Source organism: Ruditapes philippinarum, unplaced genomic scaffold (genome assembly GCF_026571515.1).
Source record: "Ruditapes philippinarum isolate M1 unplaced genomic scaffold, ASM2657151v2 ctg3617_1_1_1_1, whole genome shotgun sequence".
In the NCBI taxonomy this organism is placed as follows: Eukaryota; Metazoa; Mollusca; class Bivalvia; order Venerida; family Veneridae; genus Ruditapes; species Ruditapes philippinarum.
Window position 1 is genome coordinate 3,228 of NW_026857974.1, and position 19,614 is coordinate 22,841.

Consider the following 19,614-nt stretch of genomic DNA (forward strand, 5'->3'; position numbering starts at 1 on the left):
TCTGACAAAAATCATTGAACCGGAAAAATCCTGACAATATGCACAACTAAACTTGGTACTGATCATTCCTGTAAAGTTTGGATGAAATTGCACCAGTAGTTTATGAGGAGTAGTCCGGACAAGTTTTGTGACGGACGGACGGACAGACGGACAGACAGACAGACAGACAGACGGACAGACGGACAGACAGACGACGGAGAAGTGATCCCTATATGTCGCCACTACTCCGTAGAGGCGACACAAAAATGGTAGCTTCTACAGTAAAAAATATTTTATTCTAGATTTTTTTTTGTATTATATGAATTATGATGGTTGGCCAAATAAGGCTTACATTCCCAGTAGATATTACAACCAGGATATGGCCTATAAATGTGAAAACACTAAACTTTCATACAGATGTAGCATGATTTATATCAGTTTAACTTACTTTCACTTCACAAACATAATCCATATGTGTACAGTGATTTTCCTGTTAATATAACAGACTCCATAAGTTCCAGTAATTTTTTCCCTGTATTTCCCTTCAGTTCAGTCACAGCTTGTTTTGAAAATTGGACAAGAATCACTGATAACAGTAATGTAAAATTACTTCCTTGAAATAACAACAAAACAGATAAATAGAATAAATTTATTGTCATCAAGAAATTTATAAGTAAACTCAATTATATCAAAGAACTGCCAAAGCTATTCAAATATCCGCATGTACTCATCAATTTACACCAACTCAAATAAACTACGAAAACATCATACAAATAATTACAAGTACTGAACTAACATTGTCTCGAAGGTAATTTTGCGTTATCCGAAATTATGCGTGTCATTGTTATATCCGAATATATGTCTACTTGTTTAACATTAATTATTTACATTAACTAGCTTGTGCACACAATTCTTATACTTACATATCAATTCATGGTATCAAACTATCACTATGCCAACGGTATCTCTTGGGTGCCCAATTTCAATATGCACACGATCCATTAGCCTATTACCTTCCTAAAACGCCGCTGAACGCCGCCATTGTTGTACTGTGCCTGACCCGATGACGTAGTAACAGGGGCAGGTAATCCAGACTAATCAAGTGTTTGAGTGTAAACTGTTTTTAATATTATATTGTCTGTATTTACAAGTTTTAACCAGAACTTAATAATTCTTACATATCTATGAATACATAATGGATATCTTCCAAGTTCACCATATACACTAGTATTACATGTATTTAATCTAACTTTTAACAACTTTTTACAAAATTTTGAATGTATTCTTTCAATTTAATTTAGAATAACCCGAAATTTCACATGAATAAATTAATATTGATGAAACAAAGGCATTAAAGAACTGACATAATGTTTTTGGAGTAAGATCATAATCTTTGCATTTACATAACAGCATGTTCATTGAATTTAAAGCTTTTCCAATAAAATGTCCTTGATAAAGAATGAATTTACTAGTATAATTAAATATAGTACATAGATAATTGAAATCATTAACAGCTTCGATTTCTTGGCCATAATAGGTCCAGTGTTCAGAGGTTAAAATGGCAGCATATATCAAGCATGTTATTTGAAACTATGTAATCTAAAACGTTCACGAACACTTGTGAAGTATTGGCATATGTCTGTATATCTTTTGAATATATAAAACACCCCTACATAAAAGATAATTATCACGATGACCATTATAAATTGACTGACCAATAAATACCATAATTTCATATATTTTCTATCACACTTACTGTTCCATAAGTCCTGCAACATGTGTGTTGTGATCCTATGAGCGGTTATCAAATAATCACCTTTATAAACACATGCATTTATTCCCACTGGGTCAACTTTAAATCCAGGCATAGACTGAGCCTCAAAGCCTAATGCTCTGACACAAAATGAAACATAGATATCCTCTAGATGAAAGAAAGGAATATTTGGTGATATCAAATATATTTTATTCACTACGTGCATGCTTGTGACATAACCTGTCCCCGAACAAAACGTTGGGTAAAATTCATCCGGATAGCTTTCATAGGAGGCAAACCATTTTGATTCGTTACTCCGTATAGGTTTTTCTCTTGATAAACATGCACCCATAACAGATGTCTGTAGTTTTTCTTTATTAGTATCTGTTAACATTTTCAAAAGATTTGAAATATTTACAAACATATCATCATCGGTTTTCATGACGTAAAGAGCTGTCTGACAAAAATATGTTGCCCACTTAAAACCCATTATTGTTTTGTAAGTTAAGTTCATGTATGTGTCAATGAAATCTTCCTTTATTATATCATGGTGAATATTATTTTCCTCCAGGACAGCTTCTTTTTGCCATTTATCAGTAATTTCACCTAGGAGAAAGGCGTATCTCACATTGCCTTTATTGTGTTTCGTCACAGACAACCATGTTGATCTTAGTGCCGCTCTTGCTCTATTGTTTTTGTGTGTCGTCATGATGAGGACTAATAATTCTATTGTTTGATTTGAAGAATATAACTGACATATATTTTTGTTTTGTATCACGTAATTGAAGTTGTGTTTGAAACATGAGCTGCAACTTGGTTGTCTTTTTAGTTGTGCATTTTTATTTTGAAAACTTTTGTTTTCATTTATTGTAACATTCGTTTTTTGACTTTCTAGCGGAACATAATTATCTTTATTATTGTGGTTTTGGTTGCTTAAACGAGCAATATCTTCTTTTAAACCGGCACTGAATTCTTTTCGGATAATCCTTTCTGTTGTTTGATGTTTTTCACTGTCCCTAGTAAATTGTTCAAGTTCTGTCAAAAGCAAATGTTGAACACTGTTCGCCGTTGCCATGTGCATTCCTTTTATATTTGCAGGTATTTTGGCATTGTTTGACAACATGATGTGTAAACTAGCATATGTTACCAGTCCTATGACACATATTAACAATATGTTCAAAATCTTTTTTCTGATCCTAAATGATGAAATAACAGTTCTTTGCATTTTCGTTATACAAATATTAATTTTAAAATATGTTTCATCCAAATGTTTTTCAATAACAATACAATACACAGTATTGTTGGAATTGGAATTGCAAACACTGTTTTTTAAAGATAAGTTTCTTTTGCTACCACAACCTAGAATGATAACTAAAATAATCAGTTTATGTTCAATGAATTATAAAAGGAAGGACTTCCATTGAAGTTATAGAAGCCCACAATTGTTTTATTTCGGTCGTGATAGAGATTTTCGATCTTGTGTTGATTCAACCAAAAATACGAGCGTTTGTAAAGAGACACAATTCAATGTTGTCAGAATCACCGTTTAATTTTACTCCCTGAAAATCAGAAACAATGCATAAATTAAATGAAATTAACGAATGTAAATACATTTATATTGTACTGTAAATATTGTAAGAGCAATATTGTAAGAGCCCGGTCTCCCCAACGTTAGTTGCTTAAGTAGTTTGTAGTTATTTATACTATTTCGTGAATGCCTTATCTAGTTTTTGGAGATGAAATGATAGTACAAAGCCTTTAACATACATGCATTTACACATTTTAACCATTTGATTTTAAATTAATGTAGTTAAATTGAAATGTTTGCTTAAAATTAAACAACTCTCTTATACGTGCACTTTTTTGTTCATACTTTTTATTAAGACTGAAATTTTAAAAGGAAAGATACATCAAAGCACAGATGGCGCTGAATTTGTTTGGGTCTCAGAATGTCAGAAAGGTGAAGGTTGTGAGATTATAAAACAATTTGTTTTTGTATAGTGCCACCAATGCTTTCCAGTGTTTTAATTGTAGTAAATTGGCTATAAGACTAATTGCAACACTGATATTCAATCCAATGTTTATTTGACTTAAACAATTTGAAAAAAAGAGTTGTCTTAACTGGGATTTGAACTCCAGACCTCTCGCTTCCTAAGCGAGCGCGCAAACCCATCGGCCACAATGAATTTATATAAGCATGTATATCTATAAAGAATAAAACAATATTAATCTTCGACCATTCGGGAATTATTTTGCTTGAAAATTAATGCGCCTGTCATGTGACCATGTTTACGCAGTGATCTCCCCTGAATTTTTCGGCCTTAGTGTTACATATAAAGGGAAGTAACCGCTTCAAAAAAGCGGACTACTTTCGGCATTTGCAATTAACAGCATTAGAGTCTGAAATTTCGCTACCATTATTTGTTTGGTCTGACGACCCAAACAAATAAAAATGAGACACTTTACATGAATAGACAATTTTTAGCTCTTAAAATTGACTTAAATGCGTCAAGACAATTAGGCGCATGTTCTTCCTTACGTGTTTTAGCTTGCAATACGTAAGGTTCAATGTCATTCTAGCGTCACATTTACCCAATGAATTTATCAGTTAAATATATAATTAGCACTTTATAACCCTATATCACTATTCACTGATACAAAACATCAACAATTAACTATATGAATTTTATTTATCACAAAGTCATGCTACTTTTGGGACTCCGTAAAAACGGCAAGGCATCGCCTTACATATACATATAATATGCTAATACGTTTGTCATTTTTATTTATTTTAGTGATGTCAAACTAATATGTTTGTTTTCTCAGTATTTTCAGAGTATGTGATAGAATTTATGTATATTCTGTATTAAATTTATTAAATGTATTAAATTTATTGATCTTTTTCAATAACCGCTTCATATTAATTCGTACAAATCGTTTATCAAATTGAATACGGAATCAACACTTATTATCTTGAATTGAATACAGCAACTACTCACCGACTCATCATTCTCGTCTTTTAAATCTTCACATCTAACTCAGAGTGAACATCGATTCTTTCACTTTTTAATTTCCTTATAAGATGCAGGATCTTATTCCTTTAATTTCTTTTACAAATTGCGCTTTAACATTAATTGTTCCTTTGTCGTTAAAAAAACAACAACAAAACAGCACAAGCTTTTTAATATACATCATAAAGTACAAGCTTCTACCATGATACAATTCCTTTAAATTTCTAATTTATGTAGACTTTGACATGCATGATCCACGAATTAACCTAAGCGTGTTGAAATCAATAACAATGATTGGCCTTTCAATATTTGTAGTTAATAATTAATTTCTTTGCTGAAACGGATTTTCTACAGGTGTAAGTACCGATATTGGTAATTAAACTATTTGAACAAATGGAAATCAAACTTTCAAACAACCGATGTTGGCCTTCATGCTCGTCAAACATTTTTTTGTAAGTAGAAAAGTGAAACCATTTGTAGGTATACAGTTTCGTAAAAGTACTACTCTTCTTTTATTTTAATGTCTTCTTTTGTAAAGTGTAAGCTGAATTTACTGAAACATGCTATATTTCATAATCAAATGGAGATAATATTATATGTTTTGAAATTGTTGTTTTGCCTTAGCGATGATCTATCTTTAAGTTCAGATTAAATATTTATTACACACATTGTAAATTCCAAATGAGAAACAGATATAAGTGTACAGTACATTTATGTGTGTATGTAATGCACGCATAATTGAGTTTAAACCCTAAGCCTCGCTTCGACGCTTACGGTGTGACAAAATCTAAATAATTAACCTAAACAATATTGTAGGCATCAGCCAGTTAACTTAAAGAATATAAAACGACTAAAAAATCACAAAACAAATGTATTAAATACATGCTGTTAAATAATTTCCTTCTTTATGTCCGGGACATAAAGTTTTAAGCTGTTCGTTTGTCTGTATATCTGTCCGTCCGCCTGTGCCCATCTTTCCGGGCATACGAGAGGATACATATGTTGCCATATGAACAATAGGTAACTTTTTCTTTGATGTCATTTATTCTGTCAGCTTTAATTAAGTCCCTATTTTTCTTTGATGTGACATAAAAGAACAAAGAGTAAACAAGGATTAGCCGACAAGATGGGAACATCTTTTGAATGACCTTAGCGATTATTTTGCAAATAGTAATGACACTATGGGAATCACGGTACAAAATGACCAAAACGCAGACGAAATTCGTGAAATTTCGTGATTCGTGAAGATATTGATATTACTTTACGCTGATGACACTGTTATTTTATCTGAATCGGTTGAAGTTTTCAAGAATCATTACATTTGTATGAAAATTATTGTAAAATATGGAAACTTACTGTAAATACATCTAAATCTAAAATCGTAGTATTTTCTAAAGGACGACAACAAAACTATAATTTTATCTTGAACAACGAAAAATAAGAGGTAGTAACGGAGTACAAGTATCTAGGAGTTTTATTTTGTAAAAGTGGATCATATACTAAAACTAAAAAGCATATAGCATTACAAGCTACTAGAGCAATGTATAGTTTAATAAGAAACTCAAATCGACTTAGTTTACCAATTGATATCCAAATAGATCTTTTTAATAAAACAATAAAACCTATTCTTCTTTATGGGGCGGAAATATGGGGATATGGTAATATAGAAGTGATTTAACGAGTCCAATTAAAAAGTTAGCAGTTAACAGTGAGCTAAGCAAAAAGGCATTACGATTTATATAGGGAAATCAATGATCTGCTGTTATGCTCAACTGGGTAAGCAATCTAGCAGAGCATTCCAAAATAAAGTGTAGAAATGCTTTGCTGGTATGCTCAGCTGGGTAAGCAATCTAGCAGGCCATTACTAAATATAGTGTAAAAATGCTCTGCTGGTATGCTCAGCTTGCTAGGCAATCTAGCGGGGCGTTCCATAATAGCGTAAAAATGCTCTGCTGGTATGCTCAGCTGGCTAGGCAATCTAGCAGGGCATTCCTAAATATAGTGTAAAAAAACTCTGCTGTTATACTCAGCTGGCTAAGCAATCTAGCGGGGCATTCCAAAATATAGTGTAAAAAGCTCTGCTGTTATGCTCAGCTGGCTAAGCAATCTAGCGGGGCGTTCCATAATAGCGTAAAAATGCTCTGCTGGTATGCTCAGCTGGCTAGGCAATCTAGCAGGGCATTCCTAAATATAGTGTAAAAAAACCTCTGCTGTAATACTCAGCTGGCTAAGTAATCTAGCGGGGCATTCCAAAATATAGTGTAAAAAGCTCTGCTGTTATGCTCAGCTGCCTAAGCAATCTAGCGGAGCATTCCAAAATATAGTGTAAAAATGCTCTGCTGTTATGCTCAGCTGGCTAAGCAATCTAGCGGGGCATTCCAAAATATAGTGTAAAAATGCTCTGCTGTTATGCTCAGCTGGCTAAGCAATCTAGCGGGGCATTCCAAAATATAGTGTAAAAATGCTCTGCTGTTAGGCTCAGCAGGCTAATCAATCTATCTGGACATCTCAAAATATAATGTAAAAATGCTCTGCTGTTATGCTCAGCTTGGCAAGCAATCTAGCGGGGTATTCCAAAATATAGTGTAAACATGATCTGCTCGTATGCTCAGCTGGCTAGGCAATCTAGCAGGGCATTCCTAAATATAGTGTAAAAATGCTTAGCTCTTATGCTCAGCTGGCTAAGCAATCTAGCGGGACATTCCAAAATATAGTGTAAAAATTCTCTGCTGAATTGCTCTGCTGGCTAGGCAATCTAGAAGGGCATTCCTAAATATAGTGTTAAAAATGCTCAGCTGGCTAGGCAATCCAGCAGAGCATTCCTAAATATAGTGTAAAAATGCTCTGCTGGCAAGCACAGCTGGCTAAGCAATCTAGCAGAGCGTTCCAAAATATAGTGCGAAAAATGCTCTGCTGGTATGCTCAGCTAGCTAAGCAATCTAGCATGGCATTCCTAAATATAGTGTTAAAAATGCTCAGCTGGCTAGGCAATCCAGCAAAGCATTCTGAAAATTAGTGTAAAAATGTCCTGCCGGAATGCTGAGCTGTCTAGGCAAACTGGCAGGGCATTCTTAAATAAAGTATAAATTTCGTTGGTCTGCAACTTATTATTTGGCACTCGTAGACTTTCTGAAATATTTAGTGCCAATGAAGATAATGACATTTTTGACTTCTACGGGACCCTCAAGTGTCTATTTCTTAGGTCTCCGACTGATTCTGGGACGATCGCAGACTTTCAGGAATTTTTGGTGTTAATGCAGATAATGACATTGTGAATTTTTAGGACCATCCAGAGTCCATTTCGTTGGTCTGCGAATGTTTCTTCAACACTCGCAGACTTTCAGAAATTTTCGGTGCCAATGGAGGTAATGACATTTTTACTTCAAAAGGACCCTCCTGAGTCTATTTCGTTGGTCTGCGACTGATTCTGAGTCACTCGCAGACTTTCAGGAATTTTGGTGTCAATGCAGAAAATGATATTTCTGACTTATTGGGACCTTTCTGAATATAGGTTTGGTCTGCGACTGATTCTGAGGCACTCACAGACTTTCAGGAATTTTTGATGTCAAGGCAGATAATGACATTTTTTACTTCTAGGGACCATCCAGGGTCCATTTTTTTGGTCTGCGACTTAATCTTGGACAGTCACAGACTTTCAGGAATTGTTGGTGCCAATAGAGATAATTACAATTTATGACATTTTTGACCATCCAGAGTCTTTTTCGTTGGTCTGCGACTGATTATAGGGCACTTGCAGACTTTCAGGAATTTTTGGTGCTAATGCAGATAATGACATTTTAGGGTAAAAATGCTCTGCTTATGACTAAGGGGTCCTTAAAAGTAAAAAAGTCATGATCTGCAATGGCACTAAACATCCTGAAAGTCTGCGAGTCTCAAGGAATCAGTCGCAGACCCAAGAAATGTACTCTGGCGGTTCCCTAAAAGTCAGAAATGTCATTATCTCCATTGGCATCAAAATTCCTGAAAGTCTGCAAGTGTCCCAAAATCAGTCGCAGACCAGCGAAATGAACTCTGGGGGGTCGCTAGAAGTCAAAAAAGTCATTATCTCCATTGGCACCAGAGATTCCTGAAAGTCTGCGAATGTCCCAGATTCAGTCGCAGACCATAAAATTGGACTCTGGCGGGTCCCTAGAAGTAAAAATTGCCATCATCTCTATTGGCACCAAACTTTCCTGAAAGTCTGCGAGTGTCCAACACTACGCTGCAGGCCAATAAAATGGACTCTTTAAGGTCCCTAGAAGTCAAAAATATGAATATTTCCATTGGCACCAACCATTCCTGAAAGTCTGCGAGTGTCCAAGAATCAGTCGCAGACGACCAAAATGGACTCTTGAGGGTCCCTAGAAGTCTTAATTGTCAATATCAGCATTGGCACCAAAATTCCTGAAAGTCTGCGAGTGTCTTTCAAAAAGTCGCAGGACAATGAAATAGTCTCTTAAAGGTCCTTAGAAGTCAAAAATATCATTATTTCTATTTGCACCGATAATTCCTGAAAGTCTGCGAGTGCCTAAGAATTGCCTAGAAGTCGAAAATGTCAATAAAACTTGGAACTCAGAATCAGTCTGCCAACTGAACATTCCACCAGAGCATTTTTTAACAATATTTCGGAATGCCCTGCTAGATTGCCTAGCCAGCTTAACATTCAAGCAGAGCATTTTTACACTATATTTAGTAATGCCCTGCTAGATTGCCTAGCCAGCTTAGCATTCCAGAAAAGCATTTGTTCAATACATTTAGGAATGCCCTGCTAGATTGCCTAGCCAGCGTAGCATTCCAGCAGAGCATTTTAACACTATATTTAGTAATGTCCTGCTAGATTGCCTAGCCAGCTTGTCCTGCTAGATTGCCTAGCCAGCTTAGCATTTCAGCAGAGCATTTTTACACTATATTTAGTAATGCCCTGCTAGATTGCCTAGCCAGCTTAGCTAGCCAGCTGAGCATTCCAGCAGAGCATTTTAACACTATATTTAGTAATGCACTGCTAGATAGCCTAGCCAGCTTAGCGTTCCAGCAGAGCATTTTTTCACTAAAGCTAGGAATGCTCTGCTAGATTGCCAAGACAGCTGAGTATTGCAGCAGAGCATTTTTACACTATATTTAGGAATGCCCTGCTAGATACCCAAAACAGCTGAGCATTACAGCAGATCATTACCTTCCCTATATAAATTGAAATGCCTTTTTGCTTAGCTCACTGTTCACTGCTAACTTCTCACATACAAAAAGTAATTTTTTAAGTATATTTTAAATATGAAAAGATCCACCCCAAATTATATGGTGTACGGAGAAACAGGCTGCCTGTCGCTATCTATTGATACAAACGAAAGAATAATCATGTTTTGGGCTAGATTAAAAAAGCACGATGTAAATAATCATCAAAAGAAATTGTCGTCTCTATTATACAATATTACATATAATCTTTCAAAAAACTTAAGTGAAAATAATTTGAGAAAAAAATTTCCTTGGATTGCAAACTTAAGACAAATTTTTATGAATTGCGGTTTATGTAATATATGGGATACACAAAATTTTGGAAACGAGAAGTGGTTGAAATTAGCAATTAGGATATTTTTCTAAATGATTGGTATTCCGTTATTCAAAACTCTAGCAAAAGTACATTCTACAGAATATTCAAAAAAAATTTAAATTCGAAAAATACCTTTTATCAACCCCTAAACCTTTTCTTCGTTACATGATAAAATTTCGTTCACGTAACCATAGATTACCAATAGAAACCGGAAATTGGGCCCGAATACCAATCAATCAAAGAACATGTACTTCTTGTAACAATAAAATAGGCGACGAATTTCATTACTTATTTGAATGTGTTTTGCTTAATGATGAAAGAAAGAAATTTTTGAAACCCTATTATTACAGACGTGCAAATACATTCAAACTAGAACAACTAATTAATACAGAAAACAAGAGCGAATATTTGAAATTATGTAAATTTGTTAAAACAATAATTTTAAGATAACCAAATTAGTATTCACCTCATATGTGATTACATACATTGCATTCCAAGACTATTACACGAATATTTCACAGATTAATCTTTTATTACCCATAGTAAAGTGTTTGTTTGTTATAATATTTGTCTAAATAGTATGACACTTTTTTCATTTAGCTTATAAGTATGAGTCTATAAATGTCATTGTAAAGGTTTAAAATATTATGTCGTACATAATTGTACATCACTTGTCAGTTGTTTATATTATTATTTCTTTTCCCTTTTTCTTTTTTGTAACTATTCTCATCGTTTGTCGATAAATAAAAAGGAAGGTAATTTAAAACGAAATTATACCCTTAGAGAGTGTCTAAATTACGTGACTCTCCACGGTTTTTTGTGGTAATATATTTACTAAGAACTTTAACAATTTGTGGTTTTGATACATTGATAATTGAACGTACTGCAGTTCAGCAAATGATATGAATAAATACTCTTTTTACGAATTATTTTACCACTCAAATTATATAATTATACATTGTACATTTGTTTAAAGAGCCTCTACTAACATTGTACTTATTACTAACCACATTTATTCATGTTAACATGAAATGTGTGTAATAAAGGAAATTTGACTTGACTTGACTTGACTTAAGTTCCGTCTCTATCAATAGCTTTATATTTTACACCCTTACCATTCATGATCTTTGCAAATAAGATTAAGTGTGGTTTCCGTTTCATCAGTTATTTTCCCTTTTTAGCACTTTGAATATAACACCTTGTATGGTTAATTTATTCCGGCTGGTTAGATATTTCGTAAGTTTTATATTGTGCCAATCTAAGCACACACTCATTACAAAAAACATGATCTTGGTAAGTTACGTTCATTTTCCCCAGTTATATACCTTACCTTATCATTTTGAATACAGTCAGGACTCAATACTGTATTACATCGGAATCCATTATACTGACAAATTCAAATAACGACAGTGAATAAGTGGGAACCAATTTTTTTCAACGTTATTATAATCCTTTTTAACGGAAAATTCGTATTCCGACTCCGACACAATAAAATTGGAAACCAAACGTGTTATTTTCTATATGCAATCAGTATCCGTTAAACTGACACTTGGTCAGTCAAGCGCGCTTATAGAGCCGTGAACAAAAGCCGCAAGGTGTTACAAAAAGAGTATGGGGGGCCTCCGTGGCCGAGTGGTTAAGGTCGCTGACTTGAGATCACAGGTCCCTCACCGCTGTAGGTTCGACCCTCACTTAGGTTGAAATCTTTCATGTGAGGAAGCCATCCAGCTGGCTTACGGAAGGTCGGTGGTTCTACCCAGGTGCCCGCTCGTGCCTGAAATAATCCCCGGAGGGGCACCTGGGGTCTTCCTCCACCAATAAAGCTGGAAAAAAATCGACGAAAAAATCTCGGCGGGACGCTCTAGGATGGCCCGACATGAGTGTACGGTCGCCCATATGGGCTTTCCGGCGGCGACCTTAAATAAACGCATAAAAAAAGAAAAAAAGAGGTATTTTAGTTTGGTCAGTTGATTGTTACACCTTAAATCAATAGCAACGTGTTGTTGTCAGCTGAATTTTGTAACACTTGCCAACTTGTGACTTTTTTATTAAAAAACTTGCAGAACCTCCAGCTAAACGTCAACGGACTAATTTAACTTTTGTACAAAAAAAAAACGTAATCATTTCATATAAAGAAAGTCCTATCATTGTATGTGCTTTTTATTTTATAAAGTTTTAATTATTTTAGTTGTTATAGATTATTAAAGTTGTTGTTATATATGTATGACATTTAATGTGTATAATAAAGTGAACACATAAACACAAAAATCTTTTCCATTATAGATGTTTAAGATGTTTATCATAGATCTAAATACATTATGTTCAGATACCAGTGAATAAGCATATCATTACAATTGATGAATGATGAAATTCAATATACTGACTAATTCGATATACTGTGGCCCTCTACCTTTTGGTGGAGTAAAGGTCACCAGAGCTAAAATATATTTTCACATTTTTTGCTCATACAGCATTGCTTTATTGACATTACTTCATATTTTGTCAGAAGATACCATTAAAAACTGTTCTCAGTTTGCTCAGTAGACTCAAAGTCAAGGTTGCCAGAACTAAAAGTACTTTACTCATTAAACGATCTCTTTCTTATACGATAGGAACATTATTTAAATTGTAAGTGGAGTTCGGCGTTAGTAGGGTCAAGGTTACCAGTGATAAATACATGTTTACATTTTTGCTGATACAACCTTTGCCTAATGATAGACGTTTCTCATATTTGGAAGATACATACATTAAGCACTCTTTTTAACTTTGAATGGAGTTTGAGGTATCTGGGTTTAAGACCAGGTCACCAGTGCTTAATATTGTAACACTTTTGCTTATACAGGTTTTATGTCATGATGAAGGTCCTTCATAGTTGGTATCACATACCTTGCCTGTCCTTTAGATTGACCTTAGGGTCACAAAGTCAAGGTTACCAGTGCTAAAAATATACAGTCTTTATTTTTGTGGTCATCTCTTTAATTTTTGTTAGGTATAGATACTTCCGGCGGTTTTCTTATCTTTGGATGAGTTAAGGGTCACTTACTTAATGATCAAGGTGTTATGTGTTATTGTTTATGTATACTTCATATCTGAGTGCATTGGTTTTACTCTTTTTGCATTTACTGACAATAATTTAAGCCGAAACAAATGCGTTTTACAAAAACCATGTTCTTGCTATTTGAAAGTAATTAAGACATAATTAAGCATTACAAAAGAAGGAACAAGAAACAACAAAAGAGGCAATGAGAATTCTAGATGGAAAAAAGAATATAGACGCGTTAAAAGGGGATAGTTGGTTTTGAATTAGCGCTAAAAGTTTTGCATATGTGTTATGAATTCCTGTATGTGTTTTGAGATTGTTATATTTTAGTCAGATTCGAAAGAGTCATTTTAAAAGAGAAGTAGATATTCATTGATTTTTGTGAAGTCGCATTCCCTTTCTCTGCCGTCACAATAAGTAAACCCCAGCAAAAATGAGCCAATCAATGGACATGCTCTGGAGTGCGGGTAACTGATATCTGCACTCCAGTTACCGCACTGTACATGTATATGTATACAATTTAACTCTGACACATTTTCAACAGAAAGGTCCCCAAACTATGATACAATTGAAGATTATTGACCGAGTTACACGCGGTTTTACCATAAAATACACTTAGATCAGTAGAGGGGTGTGGCATTTAGAACAAATGGAGAAGATGAAATCAGAGCCGTCATTAAGTACCTCTGTCCCCCAGGGAAATCCACGAAGACTTCACTTGGCATACACTTGGCAAGAAGTCCCCTTCCTATAGCACTGTGCAAGTGATTTTCAATAATATTATATTCATATTTTAATGATTCCCTTTTTGAACTGTTTAGGTATTATGTTAATAGTTCCTACTTTCCATTTTAAGTATCTATTGAATTCAAGCATTATCACATAATGCAAATACATGTGTTTTTCCTTTGTTCATTAACATGCAATAACATGTTGCTTTTTTGTTTTTCATTATGTAACGTATGCATGTTGTTTCTTAAGAAAATAATAGTTCATCATATTATTGTGTAATACATGATAATTTCATTCAATTTTCATGCTATATGTATCGTTCAATATTCTATTATATATATGTTTTATTCATTGTTAAACACTAGAAACTGTACAGTTTACGTGTAATAAAATCTGATCTGTTTTGTTCTGTGAGAAAAATGGGCTGCTGAATTTAAGAGGGCAGGGAGGCTTTGGCGGCCACCTACGATGAAACTGCCGAAGCTGTGCACGATCTGGTCATGTGCGACAGAAGGCGAGACCTGCGAAGCATTGCTAGGGAAGTGTGTATAAGCTTTGGTTCAGTACAGGGTATTCTGACTGATGTCTAAGGCATGTCAATGGTTTCCGCTAGATGGGTCCCCAGACGGTTAACGGACGACCAGAAACGGACCAGGCTTGATATTTCAAGATATATTCTGTTTCGCTACGAGGATGAACCTGATTTTATCTACCGGATCGTAACTTAGGATAAAACATGGGTCCATCACTTCGATCCTGAATCCAAAAAACAGAGCATGCAGTGGAAGCACCCTGGCTCATCCCCTCCGAAGAAATTCAAGAGGGTGCCATCAGCAGGGAAGATGATGGCTTCAATTTTTTGGGATAGTCAGGGGATAATCATGATTGACTATCTTGAGCAAGGTCGTACCATAAACGGTACGTACTATGCAGACGAATTGAGACGTCTGCGTCAAGAAATCGCGCGTAAAAGGAGGGGCAAACTGACTCAAGGCGTTCTGCTCCTGCACGACAATGCGCCAGCTCACACATCCCAAGTTGCGATGGCTGCTGCAACTGACTGCGGCTTTGAAATTCTTCCCCATCCACCATATTCTCCGGACTTGGTCCCCTCTGACTTCTACCTGTTTCCAAATCTGAAAACCAAGCTTCGTGGTAGACGTTTTGGAAGCGTGTCATTGGAGGCGGTCAATGAGTTCTTTGAGGACCAAAATAGAGAGTTCTATTTTGAAGGATTTAACAAGTTGGAGCACAGGTGGGCAAAGTGCATTGATTTAGAGTGCGATTATATTGAAAAGTAAGACCATTAGTTGGGTTTCTGACTACCGGAAATACATCGGGCCAAGAACTTTTTGCTCAATTGTTTATACAAATAATACCAAAAATAAGAAGATGCAAAATAATGTTTTATTCTTAGTTTATATTTTATATCAATCTTAATAAACATTTAAGATTTAATTATGAACAAAAACAGATATTTTAAAACAGTCACATTTTTAGGAACGAGTCTCAGACATATTCTTTTGTATTAGATATTTTGAAATGTAAGGGAAGTAATTACGAATCAAAAGCATTTAAATCTTTTAAGAGTATTGCATCCTGTTTCTTACGTCTTACTATTTTCATTTACTTTACTGACAGATTTATTGTTGACTAATGCCAATATTAATTCATAAGTGTATATACCAAAATGTGACTATGAGCTATAATGGCTTTGTCAATTGTGTATTGTGAGATTTATGAAAGAATAAAGCATCTTCTATCACTATCATATTTTGATGTGTTATAATAATGTTACAGGTATGACTTTGACGCCTACGACCACGATGTATAGATATTGTGATGTGTTATTATTATGTTGCAGGTATGAGTTTGACGACAACGACCACGATGTATAGATATTGAGATGTGTTATAATTATGATACAGGTATGACTTTGACGACAACGACCACGATGTATAGATATTGTGATGTGTTATTATTATGTTGCAGGTATGAGTTTGACGACAACGACCACGATGTATAGATATTGTGATGTGTTATTATTATGTTGCAGGTATGAGTTTGACGACAACGACCACGATGTATAGATATTGTGATGTGTTATTATTATGTTGCAGGTATGAGTTTGACGACAACGACCACGATGTGTATTATGATGTGTTATATTAATTTTACAGGCATGACTTTGATCACAACGAACACAATTTGTAGTGAGATGTGTTATAATTATGTTACATGTATGACTTTGACGACTACGACCACGGTGTCTATTAAGATGTATAATAATGTTACAGGTTGACTTTGACGCCAACGGCCACGATGTGTATTGAGATAAGTTATAATTAGGTTACAAGTATGACTTTGACGACTTCGACCTCGATGATTGTGTATTGTGATGTGTTATTATTATGTTACAGGTATGATTTTAACGACTACGACCACGATGTATATTGTGATGAGTTATAATTAGGTTACAAGTATGAATTTGACGACTTCGACCACGATGATTGTGTATTGTGATGTTAATAATTATGATACAGATTGATTTTGACGACTACGACCAGGATTTGTATTGTAATATGTTATTTTAATTTTACAGGTATTACTTTGAAGACTACGGCCACAATGTTTATTGTGATGTGTTATAATTATGTAACATTTATGATTTTGATGACAACGACAACGATGATTGTGCATGTGATGTGTCATTATTAGGTTACAGGTATGATTTTGATGACAACGACCACGATGATTGTGTATTTGGATGTGTTATAATTAGGTTACAGGTATGACTTTGATGACAACGACCACGATGTGTATTGAGATAAGTTATAATTAGGTTACAGGTATGACTTTGACGACTTCGACCACGATGACTGTGTATTGTGATGTGTTATAATTAGGTTACAGGTATGACTTTGATGACAACGACCACGATGTGTATTGAGATAAGTTATAATTAGGTTACAGGTATGACTTTGACGACTTCGACCACGATGACTGTGTATTGTAATGTGTTATAATTAGGTTACAGGTTTGACTTTGACGACTACGACCACGATGTGTATTGTGATGTGTTATAATAATGATACAGGTATGACCACGATTTGTATTGTGTTATGTGCATAAAGATGTTTTCTAATAATGTTACATGTATGACTTTGACGACTACGCTGTATATAGTGTTGTGTTATAATAATGTTCTAGGTATGAATTTGACGCCTACGACCACAACGTTTATTGAGATGTGTTAAAATTATGTAACAGGTATGCCTTTTACGACTACAGCTACGATGTATATTGAGATGTGTTATTATTCTGCTAAAGGTATGACTTTGACATGTTTGATTTCGAGCATGGCTACAAAGACAACGTATACGACCATGTCTACGACTTTTATGATAAACTCTAGGAACACGTAAATAAATAGTACAACGAATACGTATATATACGGCATCTAATAGTCTCCTTTTCTGATAGTTAACTGTTAATAACATCCCTACTTAAATTGAAGACTGCATGTTAAGGAATCTTTTCGTTAATGATCGAACATGCTTTTTTATGGCCAAAGTAAACTTGACCTTTGATCTACTGACCAGAAAATCATTAAGGGCCATTTTTTTAGTGACGATCAATATTCATAATAAAAACAAAATTATAGAATAATAATTCACTGTAATAATGACTTTAATTTTGTCACCAGGTGTCAGCTAAATCCGTATAGAATAATTTTTTTGAGGTAGATGCTCATATCCATCAGATACAGCTTTCATCAGCTGTACCTGCATAAGTATTATATATACATCAGACAGGCTACTCACTATAAGCTGCAAAACTCTCTTTGAAATGGACATACTAGTAATTCTTTTAACTTGCTTTGCTAAAATTTGCTTCAATTTCATCTGATCATTGATCGTAACTGAATTGTGTAAAAGTGCAAACATTCTAAACAAATAATTATATGAAATCAATTACACATAAATGCCCGCTTTTTTACTTTTTAACTTTAGTTCATATTTCTCGGAAGATAAATATTATACGGAAGACAACCCAATCATGTTTACATTTCAACCATGTGTGAGTTACAGCTCAATTTAGATGATTATAGAGTGACGCTGTGGCAAGGCAAGACAATTAGTAAAACTCGAACTTGTGACAAAATATTTGAACGCAAGGAATCACGACTACTTTACGAAGTTCACCACCCTGACATTTAACATTAAGGTTCAAACGTACTGTTATATTTGATTATGTGAGTCCCGTTTTACCCTTTCAGTCGAAGGTTGAAGACTCTTGTGTACACATAAATTGAAACCTCACTCTCACATTATCATAGACAAACAATATCTAAGAATGAAAGGGTTATATTCTCCGCTGCTCCCACAAGTCTTTAAGATATTATTTTAAAAACTTACGGTTAAGCGTAATGACGATTTTTCAGCTAGCTCGTTATTGAATTTGATGCTTGAAGATAAATGAAATTAAAGATAGATGAAAAATCAATTTGTTTAATTCTTAAAGGTTTTCTTTTCTTTTCAAATAAAATTACTTCAAATGGGATCATGAAAGTTTGCTCACACAGATCTAAGAGAAGAATTCAAGACTATCTCGTATGCAAAAGATGATGTGTCGAAAGATAGGTCTATATTACGAGTTTTATCATAAATTAAATTACTTAATTATGTATATCTATAGATTGACCTCTTTTGTGATTTCGTTTATACTTCATAATTCTATAAATTGTATTCATTTTCATAGTCACAATTTGAATAGATACCAGGTTTCTTTTAACAAACATGAATAAACATTCTACAATATTGCAAAGTAATAGTGACTTTGACCTTGTGATCCCAACATCGATTGGGGTCTTCTGCCCAATATAGACAATCATCCTATGAAGTTAGAACACTGTGGACTAAATGGAACTTAAGTTTTGCTCCGGAAACTGTTTTCAGTTTTAAGATAATAGTAACCTTAACCTTTCACCTTGTGACCCCAAAACCAATAGGCGTCTTCTACCCAATATGGACAATCATCCTATGAAGTTTGAACACTGTGGGGCAAATGGGACTTAAGTTATGCTCCGGTTTTAAGGTCACAGTGACCTTGACCTTTGACCTTGTGATCCCAAAATCATTAGGGGTCTTCTACCTAATATGAACAATCATCCTATGAAGTTTGAACACTGTGGGGCAAATGGGACTTAAGTTATACTCTGGAAACTGTTTTCAGTTTTAAGGTCATAGTAACCTTGACCTTGTGACCCCAAAATCAATAGGGGTCTTCTACCCAATATGGGCAATCATCCTATGAAGTTTGAACACTGTGGGCCAAATGGGACTTGAGTTATGCTCTAGAAACTGTTTTCAGTTTTAAGGTCATAGTGACCTTGACCTACTAGCCCATAAACCCTTTGATCACGGAATGAACCTATTGTTCTCTTTACTGTTATATAGCCCCTAAACCCAAAATGTTTGCTCGGACGGACGGACAGACGGACGGACGCCAGGGGGTATAACATAATATGCCCGAAATTCTTTCGGGCATATAA

General features: G+C 34.7%; 1 protein-coding gene across 1 annotated transcript; it reads right to left on the minus strand.

Moving 5' to 3' along the window:
• Window positions 1-1,083: 1,083 nt before the first annotated feature.
• On the minus strand, window positions 1,084-4,927 carry LOC132751636 (beta-1,3-galactosyltransferase 1-like). The gene is made up of 2 exons (XM_060741833.1): window positions 4,732-4,927; window positions 1,084-3,291 (listed from the first exon to the last, which is right to left on the minus strand). The coding sequence occupies exon 2, from the start codon at window positions 2,955-2,957 to the stop codon at window positions 1,560-1,562; it is 1,398 nt and encodes a 465-aa protein (XP_060597816.1). The 5' UTR covers window positions 2,958-3,291; window positions 4,732-4,927; the 3' UTR covers window positions 1,084-1,559.
• Window positions 4,928-19,614: the final 14,687 nt, after the last annotated feature.